Here is a 15,624-nt window from a genome sequence, read left to right as displayed (position 1 = left end):
GGTCGGATACAACCTAACTGTCGCTCCACATATGACCCAACAACTGGGAGTGACGATCTGGGGTGCCATTTCTGTTCATAACAAGACTCCTTTGGTTGTCGCTCGCGGCGCCCTTACAGCACAGCCGCACGTCTACGATATTCTGGTCCCATTTTGTTGCCCATCATGGCAAGCCTTCCTGGACTTACATTTCACCAAGATAACGTCCGCCCGCACACGCCGAGAGTTTCTACTGCTTGTCTTTGTGCTTGCCAAACCCTTTATCAGCAAGGTCGCCGGATCTCTCCCCAATTAAGAACGTATGGAGCATTGTGGCTAGGTTCATCCAACCAGCTCAGCACTTTGACGATCTAGCGCGCCAATTGGACGGAATTTGGGACGATATCCGTCAGAAGAACATCTGACAACTCTATCAAACAAAGCCTAGCCGAATAACTGCTTGCATAAGGGCCAGTGCCAAAACAACAGTCCGGAACCGCGCGACTGCTACGGTCGCAGGTTCGAATCCTGCCCCGGTCATGGATGTGTGTGATGTCCTTAGGTTAGTTAGGTTTAAATAATTCTAGGTTCTAGGGGACTGATGACCTCAGATGTTAAGTCCCATAGTGCTCAGAGCCATTTGAATCATTTGAAACAAAACAACATGTTATCGACTTACTCGATTTGTGAAGTTTTTTCTCTTGAACGAAACAACCAGTTTCTCTCAAAATGTAATCACCTGCTTGTTTGTACATGTATGTCTTATCAAGAATGGATGTCACACACCATTCTTACAGCACATTTCTGTGCAATGAATGCTTTGTGTCTATGTTTGGAGCTCTAATGCTTTCATCATCAGAACCACTAGTTAAACGTAGATCAAATGTTGCTGAAACGAAGCGGTTAAAGAGATTTATAATATATGCTTTCCAATTCAAGTTCTGATAAATATGCACACCCAGTAATTACGAATGATCAGTTTTACATTCTGTACTTCCTTCCCCCCCCCCCCCCCCTCCATGCTGCACTGTTACTGATTATCATACCGGGTGGCTATAATTGAAGTGCAGCTACACACAGAGGTCCATTGTGGGTCGTAATTGTCGTACGGAAGCGGAACTTGGTAGATATGCTAACGCGTTGGCGTGGAAGCGATTTACACTGGAAACGGATGACCATCCTTATTAAGCTGAAACTTGGTCGTGACAACGCCAGCTATTCATGACGAGTTGCAGAATGTATTAGTAGCAGTAATCAGGCTCCCAAATGCCATATTTCGGGGATCAGCTGCTGTTGTGATGTGGACTTACTATTCCAGACATTCTGCCGGTTGGAACGCAACCAACACAATCAGATTAATGTTTTCGCTTTGGTCTGTAGCCACAATAATAAAACATCGCGACTATAGATTAAAGCAAATAATTGTTTCTGACGATGTTGATTGTTGATGGAAAAACACAGGCGTAAATAGTTATAAGGAACACAAGACAGCTCTCTGAAAGAGGGCAGTGTCTGACGGGTTGCCGAATCTGAAGGCGCAGCAAAGCGGTCGCTTCTTGTGTGGCTATTGGATGTAGCGCGAACACAGCAGGAGACGACGACACCTTACTGGGGTACTTGTATAGATGAGAGACTTTATTTTACAAAAATGTCCCAGGAACAGGAAGCAGTTGTGAGACTCTTGATGTTTTTCCGTCGTTCACCTTGTCCGCTAAATTAAAAGTGCTAGTTTTTTGCTGGTTCTCCTAATAGTATATCTGTTTAATCATTGCAGTATTTGCCATACTGAGATGACATCCCGTACACACCTTGCATACGAAGACTAAGAGAACGTGTAAAGTGAAGTACCCATGTCAAAGGACTACAGCAAACCCAGCCTGTAATGTTTTAACGATATTCTCAATTCTCGCTAAAACATTGAGGATGTAGAGGCTGACGACCTGTCTCTTAGGACCATTATTTTCTGCAGAATAGTCTCTCTGCGCCTAGAGCACCTATTCTACTGATGGTCGGTCCATAGACGACTGATTTCTTTGAATAGACGGCCCTGATCCGAAATGGCTTCAGTTCTAAGTAAGATATTCATAGCACTCTCGTGGGCTGATAACAGAACATAGCCTAAGTATATACACTCCTGGAAATGGAAAAAAGAACACATTGACACCGGTGTGTCAGACCCACCATACTTGCTCCGGACACTGCGAGAGGGCTGTACAAGCAATGATCACACGCACGGCACAGCGGACACACCTGCAACCGCGGTGTTGGCCGTCGAATGGCGCTAGCTGCGCAGCATTTGTGCACCGCCGCCGTCAGTGTCAGCCAGTTTGCCGTGGCATACGGAGCTCCATCGCAGTCTTTAACACTGGTAGCATGCCGCGACAGCGTGGACGTGAACCGTATGTGCAGTTGACGGACTTTGAGCGAGGGCGTATAGTGGGCATGCGGGAGGCCGGGTGGACGTACCGCCGAATTGCTCAACACGTGGGGCGTGAGGTCTCCACAGTACATCGATGTTGTCGCCAGTGGTCGGCGGAAGGTGCACGTGCCCGTCGACCTGGGACCGGACCGCAGCGACGCACGGATGCACGCCAAGACCGTAGGATCCTAGGCAGTGCCGTAGGGGACCGCACCGCCACTTCCCAGCAAATTAGGGACACTGTTGCTCCTGGGGTATCGGCGAGGACCATTCGCAACCGTCTCCATGAAGCTGGGTTACGGTCCCGCACACCGTTAGGCCGTCTTCCGCTCACGCCCCAACATCGTGCAGCCCGCCTCCAGTGGTGTCGCGACAGGCGTGAATGGAGGGACGAATGGAGACGTGTCGTCTTCAGCGATGAGAGTCGCTTCTGCCTTGGTGCCAATGATGGTCGTATGCGTGTTTGGCGCCGTGCTGGTGAGCGCCACAATTAGGACTGCATACGACCGAGGCGCACAGGGCCAACACCCGGCATCATGGTGTGGGGAGCGATCTCCTACACTGGCCGTACACCACTGGTGATCGTCGAGGGGACACTGAATAGTGCACGGTACATCCAAACCGTCATCGAACCCATCGTTCTACCATTCCTAGACCGGCAAGGGAACTTGCTGTTCCAACAGGACAATGCACGTCCGCATGTATCCCGTGCCACCCAACGTGCTCTAGAAGGTGTAAGTCAACTACCCTGGCCAGCAAGATCTCCGGATCTGTCCCCCATTTTGCATGTTTGGGACTGGAGGAAGCGTCGTCTCACGCGGTCTGCACGTCCAGCACGAACGCTGGTCCAACTGAGGCGCCAGGTGGAAATGACATGGCAAGCCGTTCCACAGGACTACATCCAGCATCTCTACGATCGTCTCCATGGGAGAATAGCAGCCTGCATTGCTGCGAAAGGTGGATATACACTGTACTAGTGCCGACATTGTGCATGCTCTGTTGCCTGTGTCTATGTGCCTGTGGTTCTGTCAGTGTGATCATGTGATGTATCTGACCCCAGGAATGTGTCAATAAAGTTTCCCCTTCCTGGGACAATGAATTCACGGTGTTCTTATTTCAGTTTCCAGGAGTGTAGATTGGTGTCTGCCAAAATTTGTGACGCAAAGAACTAATTTATTTTCTGTATGCTAGTATATTCATAAGGGTATTCCGCATTTTTCTCCGCCTCCGTGAACTGATCTTGGGAGGAGGGGGGTGGGGCGAAACTTACTAGTCAACTTGCGTCACAACTGCTTATGGCCAGTTAGTAGAAATACTGTACGTATTATTGCAAATCCGACATTGTAAGTTCTTGGTCCTCGAAGTATTCAATGAAGAAATGTAATGCTGTGAGTGACAGAAATAGCATCAAATTGTTCGAAAATCATCAGAAACTTGTATCCACTATTGGATAAACACCTCCTCTAAATTTGTTCATTTATTACGATTTATAGCCATATGCAAGCAAATGTCTACTGCATTTTCCCTAAGATTACAGCATCGCCCTCGATTATATCATCGTCAGCGCCTCTTCGGATGCCTCGGAATCCGGCAAAAAACTTATATTATCCATCCGTTATCAATTCAGCAACAAGTCCAGCCCAATTCTCTTTCACTCTATTTCATTTTCGTTACGATCATGATGAAGTCTTCGGCACACTTTAGTTGCCTGACCAGCATTTTAAATTACTGTTCGATCAAGTAATTCTCTACATAATTTCATTGCTGCTCGGTTGGTTGGTTGATATGGGGCAGGGGCCAAACAGTGAGGTCATCTTCCTTGCTGGCTAAGGAACTATCAGTTATTGAAGGTATCGTGTTTCAAGTCTAATTCTAAGCTTTCTGTCTCAGTTAGATCAAAAAATTTGTTTCGAAATCCCTGCTTAATTCACAAAAAGTATTCTGTGCCGTTTTTGATGTTCTGCTTATTTATTTATGTATCCACCAAGTCTTAGTCTTGGACTTCCATGAACACAAAATGGTTCTATGAATTCCTAGGTTAATTTGTGAAATTTTCTTTTTGTTGTGTTGATTACGTACACTGCCTGAAAAAAAAAAATGAATCTCCCAGAAGACTTCATCGGATTTCAGTGTGCTTCGTACGCGTACTTTCCTTCGGCGGATATGTAAATGATTAGAGTTGCAGTTGTGACATACGCAACGACCACCACTGTGCGTTAGCAATATTAGTGTTTAGTGTCATTGCCAGGTCTGGTAGGCTTTATCCAGGGCGTGAACAGTGTCAAATGTTGAGTGATCACTGTGAGGGACACGGAGATCCCACGTACTCATGTGAGACGAAGTTATCAGCACCTGAAAGAGTTTTAATGTGGCCTCATTACAGGTTTCCACTTGGCCGGCTGGTCGAATCGTGCAGCATCCAGATTTGTGGGGCATTCGGATGTGACGGTGGCCCGACGTTCGACGGTGTGGGAACCTGAGGGCAGCCATGCTCTTCGTCAAGTTTCCGATCGTCACAAGGGAAGACCGTCGTGTTGTGCTCCGAGCACATCGTAACACCTTCTCATCTTCGCCTGGCATCTGAGAGCAGGTACTGGACTCCATGCAGCTTGCAAACCGCACCCCTGGTCGGAGACGGACTAGTAAATTGAAGTCCCATGCGTAAGCTGCCGTTAACACCACAAGTGGCTGCATTAAGAGTATTGCAGTAACCGGGAAACATGAGTTGCTGATGAATGACGCTGCATTGTCTTCAGCGACGAATCGCAGTTCTTCTTTACCCTGGATGACCAACACCGGTGAATATGGAAGAGACCTGGGGAGAGGTTCCATTCTTATAGTGTCTTGGAGAATCACAGCGATGTTACTTCTAGCTTCACTATATGAGAAGCTATCGAGAACTACATCACGTCACGGCTGGTAGTAACTGAAGGAACCCTGACGACACAGCGGTATGCCACGGACGTCTTGCATCTTCATGTGTTAGCTCTCATGTGACAGTGTCGTGATGCCATTTTTCAACAGGATACTGCTCGTCCACATGAGGAACGTATCCTTATGAGCTGCCTGCGTGATGCTGCGGTACTCTTACAGCAAGCAATATCCCCTTCTCTGTCTCCGAGAGAACCAGTGAGAGTCCAACTAGGACGTCAACTCCGTCCCGGCGCCACTATCCAAGATATCAATTGCTGTTTTGCCTCGGGAGAGGACACACGTGATACCTTATCCAACCGAATAAGTGCATGCATCCAGACCATAGGGTATGCAGTGTCTGATTGGTAAGTGGACTCATACTGCCAAGTTCTTTGCAAATTTAAATTGTGATCACTGATCACTGAACCCGTTTAGTTTTTCTCCTCTGGTTACGGTGCTTCACTTTGTTCTCAGGCAATGTATTTTTTTCATTCCCGTAACTTAGTTTCAGCTCTACTTCCATTCTTTCTATTACGTTCTTTCAGTACAGCTATGACTTCATTAGAGACAGCCAGAACACTTTCTGTAATTGCATAATCTTGTAAACTGATATCCTGGATATGAAAGTGTTAAGAAAAAAATATACTGACGTAGGTTGAATTAGTACCTTGTTTCTCGAGCTCTGCTAGTTAGTACATGAACAGCAAGTCAAGATAATCACGCTTCCAAAACCAGAGTACAGTATCCGTCCAGTTTTCTGCTAATGAGCTATGTTCGTGGACAGCGGCGAGCAAAAGAGACTTTACATGTGTTTCGATATGCGGCTGTGGGAGGATGGCCCAAGGACAAAAATGTTCAAATATGTGTGAAATCTTATGGGACTTAACTGCTAAGGTCATCAGTCCCTAAGCTTACATACTACTTAACCTAAATTATCCTAAGGACAAACACACACATCCATGCCCGAGGGAGGCCTCGAACCTCCGCCGGGACGAGCCCAAGAACAAGGCGAGGGACGTGGTAGGGGGAGGTCTTAGGAGAAGATTTTCAAAAATTGTCCTGAATAAGGTCCATGAAGAGGGTGTTCGTACTTTTAATAAGTATCGATGTTGATCATCTTGGATAGGCTCCTTCAGTTAAGCAGTTCAGTGCACTGTTGCCTACTTGCCTTCCTCACAGCGTACTGGCATTAAGGCAGGCTTCCCTGACGCTCTCGCAATCAGCGCGCTAGCGGAACTAATGGCGTTACCTGCTCCCCGTTTCCACTATAAAAAACACAAAACTCTGAGGTTGTTAACGAGAGTCCAACGCAAGAGTTTTTCTTCAGCTATTTCATGATATGTCAGAGTCATCTGCCTGAACGATACTCTGGCTGCTAACAGCTAAACGATTTTATTGAAACAAATAGCTTCTTATGCTCATCCAAGGCTATTCGTGTTATGAAAAAGCCTCATTCCTACAAAGGATTCACCTAGAGAGACCAGTGGAGTCGAGAGAGATATAGGTCCTGGTGGAACACGACCCCCACAATCGAAGTAATCATCACGGATCGTGATATAGGCATGTAAGAGACCACGTAAATCACTGTATTAACATCATGAATGTGTATTCACAGGTCGAGCAATATTTATTTTTAAAAAAAAGGAAGGAAAAAATATCGTAGTAAACTCCTCCCTGCTAAACCCAGGATGTCCGAAAGTAGAATAGTTACGTGTTCGGGTCTCTAACGGGACACTTTTCAGGGGGAGTTAACACGTGGAAGATGAATAAGTTTTCGTATCGAAATGAGAAACTGTAGAAGCAGTAATGTTGTAACACAGCAAAAAAAGCTTAATAAATAGATGGACAGGTTGATTTTAGTATTAACAGCAATTGATGAAGTGAATTGGGAAGGAAACAGAAGATTATCGACTAACAGCAAAATCATCAGCAGTCCTGTGGTAACAACCTATGTAATTTTCTCTCTTCCAGATTGACTCTACTGACGTTCGTCTCGCTATTAACCAATCGATCGATACCGCTTTTGTCGATATTTGTGCAATTCTCGGTTTTTGCTGGGATGCTGCCTTTTATTGTATTAATTCATTATTTCTATTCCTTTACCCTATTAGACAGTCACGAAAATATTCCATACGCTTTTTATACAAAAATATGTGCGTCCTGAAAAACTAGTCATCCGGCTACTTTTACGTTCAACCTAAACAAAATCTGATATAAATAATTATCAATGTAGATACAAATTATATTTTACAGTAGTAATACATGAAAAACTATTTTTCTAAAACACGAAATCAGTGTCACAGAATCGCTCACTGTAACTACTTGGAAAATGTTTTTTGCTATACGAGAATCATTGGCTGTAAGTTTATTCCATGTCAGACAGGCTGTTTTCTGTGTCTAGGTTAGTATGTTCTGGTTCCACTGCGCAAAATTTCCTGTCTGTTTTGTAATATAATATCGAGAAGTAAAGTTATGAATCTGACTTGAAGAAGTATCTGATGAAAAGTTTGTCAAGTACTATGTTTGGGTTCAAGAAGGACGCCGAAATAAATCAGCAACAGTAAAAGAAAATTAGTGTTTCAGTTGTTTAAAAATCACAACCCGGACAAACCATTTAAAAATCTATCAGATAACAAGATATATACAGATCCATGTTTTACATTTTCGATGAATTATTTTTATCTTGCAAAAATACGATGACTCGAGAAGATGCAAGTTCAATATTTTTACGTTTATTGCCAGTGAAGAGTTATGGAAGTTTTCCTTTTCAATACTGTCAAGCAGCACATTGATCGAATTATTCTTCTTCACCCATATGCCAATGTTCATGCCCAAGCAACAAGATGGTCATGAAATAAATATAAACACCGGCAAAAATAGGACATAGGATATTGGGACATCACAGAAGGACAATACGGTCTGGGTTGAGTTTAGGAGAGGAGGTGGGTTTAGTGGAGGGTAGACATAAGCAATATGGTATCAACTGTACTGCATTGTAGGCGAATATTTACTGATGAAATACTGCGGTGCAGTTCATAACAAAGCGCGGATACATATTCAAATCATAATCTAGTGATGAATAGTGGATTGAAATTCGAGAGCATTAAACGGTTCATTACAGATTCTCAATAAGACGCGAGGGGGAAATATGAAAGACACTGACCTCCAGACCAAGCAAAGGCACTGCTGTTGGTTCTGTAGGAAATGAGTTCAGTATAACAAAGAGAAAACACCTAAGAATATAGTACCCCCCCCCCCCTTTAGATACTGCAAGGTCAACCATCGTCACTTTAGTAATTCCTACTTAAGAAAATTTAATGTATTCATTTTACGAATAATTCATGATCTAGCTGAGGTCGACGGAAATGGGCAGGCCATCTACTACATGTGTGTCGCAATATAATTTCAAGGAGAAAAAAAGATAGGAAGTATTCCACATTGGAGCTTCTGGCATAATACTGTTCATAACACGAACTACATTTGCGTCAAAGTGTCGTTCTCGATACAGATAACGACCGAGAAAACGTTTATAACTGTGAGTAATCTTTGTTATTGTTCCTATGCACAAAACCTTGGCAGAAGAGCATGTTACATGTGAGATAAGAGAAATTACCAGAGGAAACTGGTTGTGTAAACTTATTATTTATTACTGAATGTGACTTATCAGGAGCGACTTCTAGAAAACGCACCACGACTATTCTCGATAAAAATTATATATATATATATATATATATATATTTTATACTACCCATGCCTGTGGCGCTGTAAACAACAGAAAACACCAAAATGTGGGGCACAACAAATTTTATCTTTTCCTTCTTAGTAGAATGTGCAATTGCTAATTGGCATACCAAGACTGTTCTTGTTGCTATTCATCAGTGTACATTTCCAGTACTGCAACTGCAAATAATAGCACTCGGTGAAACAAACTACAACTAAAAATTTTATATTTCTGTTCTCAGTAGTATCAGCACACAAATGAAAAATAAAATTTTCACAAAGACTGAAGGTTCAACGCCCTGAAATAGTATTAAACGCTCTTTTTCCCAGCATTGAAAACCATCACCTGTAATTTCCTTTTTGATCATAACACAATATAGAACAATTCTTACGTGTATATTTTAAAAATGATTTGAAAAATAACATACAAAGGAAATAAAATCTTTATGAACTAGAAAACCGGGTAATTAACATTAGCAGGGAACTAGAAAACGAACCCTCAAACAAGTAGACATCGATGAACTGCAATATGGCAACGAAATACCGGCCCTTCATTCGACAGTCAACATAAAGGAGGAGACAATAGTACGTACATCACTTAAGTGCAAAAATCCTGCGCTCTGCAAAGGTAAACTCTTATGATTTATTCATTCAACTGTGGATCATCAGTAGTCGTTCACACCTGGCAGATAATCCAAAAATGTTTCACCGACAGTCGTTCGGATTAAGTACATTCATGCATATTACAGCAATTTTCCTTTAAAAAAGAAAAAGAGACATTTTCTGGGTGGTCGAGTCACATACACTAAATTTTTTTTCCGGCAGTGAGAACACGTGGCTGTTAATACGTTTGGCTGTAGTTACAGGGTAATTGATACACACAGTCTTTTAAGAAGAGACTGAGAATTAAGGTGCAAACTGCATATAGCCTCAGCAAAGTTTGCTGACTACGGAAAACTTTCATACATATTAACAAATACACTAATATCATATCGATATTAGTTCCAACCTAAGATACTTGCTACGTAAGTGACATTTAAGCAGGATTCAAAATTGATGGTATCGAGAATCATTACCCCGGCATCAGTGTGTGGCAATCAAAATCTGACGGCGGACAATTTGATTTCCTGAATTTGAGGAGTAGGATAGCCATCTTTGAAGGCTAGAGATTTTAGCTATAATTTGACGCAGCTTATGTTCCAAGTACGGTATGTTCTACATCTACATCTACTTCCATACTCCTCAAGTCACCTGACGGTGTGTGGCGGAGGGTACCTTGAGTACCTCTATCGGTTCTCCCTTCTATTCCAGTCTCGTATTATTCGTGGAAATAAGGATTGTCGGTATGCCTCTGTGTGGGATCTAATCTCTCTGATTTTATCCTCATGGTCTCTTCGCGAGATATACGTAGGAGGGAGCAATATACTGCTTGACTCCTCGGTGAAGGTATGTTCTCGAAACTTCAACAAAAGCCCGTACCGAGCTACTGAGCGTCTCTCTTGCAGAGTCTTCCACTGGAGTTTATCTATCATCTCCGTAACGCTTTCGCGATTACTAAATGATCCTTTAAGGAAGCGCGCTGCTCTCCGTTGGATCTTCTCTATCTCTTCTATCAACTCTATCTGACACGGATCCCACACTGCTGAGCAGTATTCAAGCAGTGGGCGAACAAGCGTACTGTAACCTGCTTCCTTTGCTTTCGGATTTTCATTTCCTTAGGATTCTTCCAATGAATCTCAGTCTGGCATCTGCTTTACCGACGATCAACTTTATATGATCATTCCATTTTAAGTCACTCCTAATGCGTATTCCCAGATAATTTATGGAATTAACAGCTTCCAGTTGCTGATCTGCTATATTGTAGCTAAATTATAAGGGATCTTTCTTTCTATGTATTCGCAGCACATTACACTTGTCTACATTGAGATTCAATTGGCATTCCCTGCACCATGCGTCAATTCGCTGGAGATCCTCCTGCATTTCAGTACAATTTTTCGCCGCGCGGGATTAGCCAAGCGGTCAGAGGCGCGGCAGTCATGGACTGTGCGGCTGGTCCCGGCGGAGGTTAGAGTCCTCCCTCGGGCATGGGTGTGTGTGTTTGTCCTTAGGATAATTTAGGTTAAGTAGTGGGTAAGCTTAGGGACTGATGACCTTAGCAGTTAAGTCCCATAAGATTTCACACAAATTTGAAAAAGTACAATTTTACATTGTTACAACCTCTCGATATACCACAGAATCATCCTCAAAAAGCCTCAGTGAACTTCCGATGTCATCCACAAGGTCATTTATGTATATTGTGAATAGCAGCGGTCCTACGACATTCCCCTGCGCCACACCTGAATCACTCTTACTTCGGAAGACTTCTCTCCATTGAGAATGACATGCTGCGTTCTGTTATCTAGGAACTCTTCAATCCAATCACACAATTGGTCTGATAGTCCATATGCTCTTACTTTGTTAATTAAACGACTGTGGGGAACTGTATCGAACGCGTTGCGGAAGTCAAGAAACACGGCATCTTCCTGGGAACCCGGGTCTATGGCCGTTTCTATGGCCCTCTGAGTTCGTTTTAACTATTAATTTATAGCAACTCTATTGTATATGTTAAGTATCATATAAAAGAATGTCAATTTTGATTGTTTCCCTATGATTTCATTTCAATCAGAATCTCAGTGAGTGTAGTCACGACTCTAAGAACACATTTTGAAACCACAGAAACAAAATAATATCAAATAAACACAGATTCAGAAGTCGGAGCACTATATATATCTCGTCATTTTCTCGACAGTTCACGCGGATGTAAAGAGTCGCTGTAAATGCCCCGCGAAGGATTAGAAAAGTAACAGCAGCGCCAAGACCTGCTCATTACTTACAGTAATTTTCTGCTCGCGCACCATGGCTGGCAGTGTGTCGTGTAGTTGCAATATGTATAGGCGGCGCGTGCAGACACTCGCTGGTTAGCAGTAGATGCGCGACTGAGCGCCGCCGGGCGATCCCGGCCTCCCTTCCCCTCCACGCACCGCCGCCGCCCACAGCAATCACACGTCGCCACTGAGAGCCAAGACGTACTTTCCGCATCTAACCGCGTCGTCGACTGCATGGAAGCTGTTTATAGGACACGGTTACCGTCGCTATACGAACGTCATTCTAAAAGTAAGGATCGTTTGCTTCTACAGACATACCGGGTGACCAAAAAGTCAGTATAAATTTGAAAACTGAATAAATCACGGAATAATGTAGATAGAGACAGGTACAAATTGACACACATGCTTGGAACGACATGGGGTTTTATTAGAGCAAAAAAAAAAAAAAAAAAAAAAAACATACCAACGTTCAAAAAATATCCGACAGATGGCGCTTCATCTGATCAGAATAGCAATAATTAGCATAACAAAGTAAGACAAGATGATGTTGTTTTCAGGAAACGCTCAATATGTCCACCATCATTCGTCAACAATAGCTGTAGTCGAGGAATAATGTTGTGAACAGCACTATGAAGCATGTCCGGAGTTATGGCGAGGCATTGGCGTCGGATGTTTTCTTTCAGCATCCCTAGAGATGTCGGTCGATCACGATACACTTGCGACTTCAGGTAACCCCAAAGCCAATAATCGCACGGACTGGGGTCTGGTGACCTGGGAGGAATAGCATGACGAAAGTGGCGGCTGAGCACACGATCATCACCAAACGACGCGTGCAAGAGATCGCGTCCAGCAATATGGGGTGGAGCGCCATCCTGCATAAACATCGTACGTTCCAGCAGGTGTTTATCAGCCAGGCTGGGGATGATGCGATTCTGTAACATATCGGCGTACCTCTCACAGGTCACGGTAGCAGTTTTGCTGTCCAGCGCCATCTGTCGGACATTTTGTGAACTATGTTTTTTTTTTGTTCTGATAAAACCGCATGGCATTCCATGCATGTGTGTCAAGTTTTACCTCTCTATCTACATTATTCCGTGGTTTATTAAGTTTTCAAATTTATACTGACTTTTTGATCACCCTGTATTTATTCGAGAAAATGAATGAAAACTTGCTTTACAGCGTATTTTGTTATTTTTAAAGCACATCATATTCACCGTTGACTGTAAAAGTTATTTGTTTCACAGTAGCAGTTTCGGCATTTGAGCCTTTGTCAAGTGGCACTGCAACAGCTAAATGAATACAAAAATGAATCGCAAAGGGTATATACCACAAATATGTCACGTCGACGGTAGTACATTACAACAATGGTGAAAATAATCCATCACTTACATTTTGCTTCAGCTCATGTCAGACTAGTATCCTCTGACATGTATACATGTCTTTTTGTTTTATCGCCCTGCGCCACACGTGGGCGTGGGGGTGAGGGTGGGGGGTGGGTAAGTGCTGTCAGCGGCACAACAAAACGGCTCCTCAATAAATTGAGGATAAGAAAGTAAATAAGGGGAAAAACAAGAAACAGAATTGTGAGATATTTACAATGAATATAAAACTTTTACAAATTATAGAGTACAGCAATCAGTCGTCATTTTTGCAGGTTTTATTTGGCAAATCCAGACTTAGGCTACTGCCTGGCCATTATCAATGCACAATATCACAGTATCAATGCATGTCAGTTCCCTGTTTTTCGTGAATCTGTCACAGTTCTTTCAAGACTACTGTATCATACAGTAGTCTTGAAATAACAGTGACAGAATGACCAACATGGAACTGACATGCAATGATACTATAATATAGTGCAATGATAATGACCAGGCAGTAGCCTAAATCTAGATTTGCGAAATAAAACCTGAAAAAGGACGACTGATTGCTGTGCTCCATCATTTGAAAATTATATCACAGTCGTTGCGTGCACCCACGTTCCTAATGAAAGGTAACCTGATGTTCAAAAGTTTTCTTAAGTGAAAATAAATGGAAGATTTCTCAGATTCGAGAGATAGGACTTCCGGTTTTTTTAGTGAAAAACAGTAATAATAAAAGGTAAAACACCATAAGAGCACAGTTAAAAACATTTAGAACATGATGCCAAACAATGTTATTTAAAGCTGTTATCTTGGCACTAAAAGTGGGAAAGACTTGCCGTTGGATAGGGGGCCTGTTGTTGAAGAGGAAAAGGTTGCTCGGTGAGGAAGGTGCGTGTCATCATTTACCTTCCTTTTTCTTATTTCATCCCCCTCGCACCATGTGGGCGGAGGGTAGGCTGTCAAGACGGTGCAAGTCTCCGCTCTTCAGCCACATGATAGTAGAAATTTTGAAACATATTAAAATTTGGACATGGCGGTTGACAAAAATGAATGTTCGACACAACAAAAGTCAGATCGTCAGTTTCTAAGTTAAAAGGTAAAAAGTAGTCTATTTGACTGGAGACATAGGCGAACTATGAGTGGATGGAGACTGCCAGAGATAAGAGTCCTAAGGGAAAGTAGCTGTCGGGGTAGTGCTTTCGAAGGTGGTTGTGTGGGCGGATGTTTGAAGGGGGGCTTTGGAGAGTGAAGAGGAATGCTTTTCCGGACCAAGCCTCGTGTGTGGAGTGGTGAGGCAGGTAGTCATGACCAGAAGAGGGCGGGTGGGTTCTCCTAGATCTGGTAGGGCGGGTATACATCACGGCAGAATTCATGGTCGAGTAAGGGAAGACGAGTAAACTTTCGTTGGGGAGGACGGTGAGAGTGTGGAGGTGTAGTGTTGAAGGAATGTGTCAGTAAAGGTGCGACAGAGAACCAGGGTCCCTGAGCAGGGGGGAAACTAGCGTGTGGATGGTGTCATGTTCAGGGGTAACGTAGGTTACTCAGAAGTGTTCAGGATGGAAGAGCAGGGAGGGGAATTTAAACAGTTGCTAGAGGATTCGGGTAGAGGTGGGTAAGCGGATCTGAAAGGCTAGGTGGAGGGCACCACTTTAGAGAACATGGAAGACTTGATAAAGGAAGAGAGGAGCGGAAGTCCAAGCCATTTTTGCAAAGCCATGTCATCGTCAAAACTAAACTTTTTCACTATATAAATACAGTAACATCAAGGGAATGCGAAGGTCTGTACAGCGTGAAAACGATTTTAATTAGGTGAACTGTTACCAGTTAACATCCTTCACATAAATAGCTAGAAATCAGTGTTCTAAAACATTGTTTACATACGAGTTGAGGTCGTTGAAGTGAGACTAAAATAACGAGTTATTCTGTCTGTGCGCTTACCAAAGGTAGTATATTCCAGCGATGATAGTCATAAACTTCATATCATAATGTCTCTTTACATCTGTTTACAGCATACAGCTTTCTATATGAAGGTACAAGGGGACAGGATAGAAAACTACACTCCTGGAAATGGAAAAAAGAACACATTGACACCGGTGTGTCAGACCCACCATACTTGCTCCGGACACTGCGAGAGGGCTGTACAAGCAATGATCACACGCACGGCACAGCGGACACACCAGGAACCGCGGTGTTGGCCGTCGAATGGCGCTAGCTGCGCAGCATTTGTGCACCGCCGCCGTCAGTGTCAGCCAGTTTGCCGTGGCATACGGAGCTCCATCGCAGTCTTTAACACTGGTAGCATGCCGCGACAGCGTGGACGTGAACCGTATGTGCAGTTGACGGACTTTGAGCGAGGGCGTATAGTGGG

At 43.5% G+C, this 15,624-nt stretch overlaps 1 protein-coding gene across 2 annotated transcripts in view; it reads right to left on the bottom strand.

Annotated features, from left to right (window-relative positions):
- LOC126095104 (uncharacterized) overlaps window positions 1–12,000 on the bottom strand; it is a 303,184-nt gene extending 291,184 nt beyond the window's left edge. For both annotated transcript variants that reach the window (XM_049909808.1, XM_049909812.1), the window contains exon 1: window positions 11,905–12,000. In XM_049909808.1, the coding sequence (XP_049765765.1) occupies window positions 11,905–11,928 (24 nt within the window). In that variant the 5' untranslated portion in view covers window positions 11,929–12,000. The remainder of the gene's footprint in view (window positions 1–11,904) is intronic.
- Between the last annotated feature and the right edge of the window lie 3,624 nt (window positions 12,001–15,624).

Source organism: Schistocerca cancellata, chromosome 8 (assembly GCF_023864275.1).
Source record: "Schistocerca cancellata isolate TAMUIC-IGC-003103 chromosome 8, iqSchCanc2.1, whole genome shotgun sequence".
In the NCBI taxonomy this organism is placed as follows: Eukaryota; Metazoa; Arthropoda; class Insecta; order Orthoptera; family Acrididae; genus Schistocerca; species Schistocerca cancellata.
This window is presented reverse-complemented; position numbering and strand designations above follow the sequence as displayed.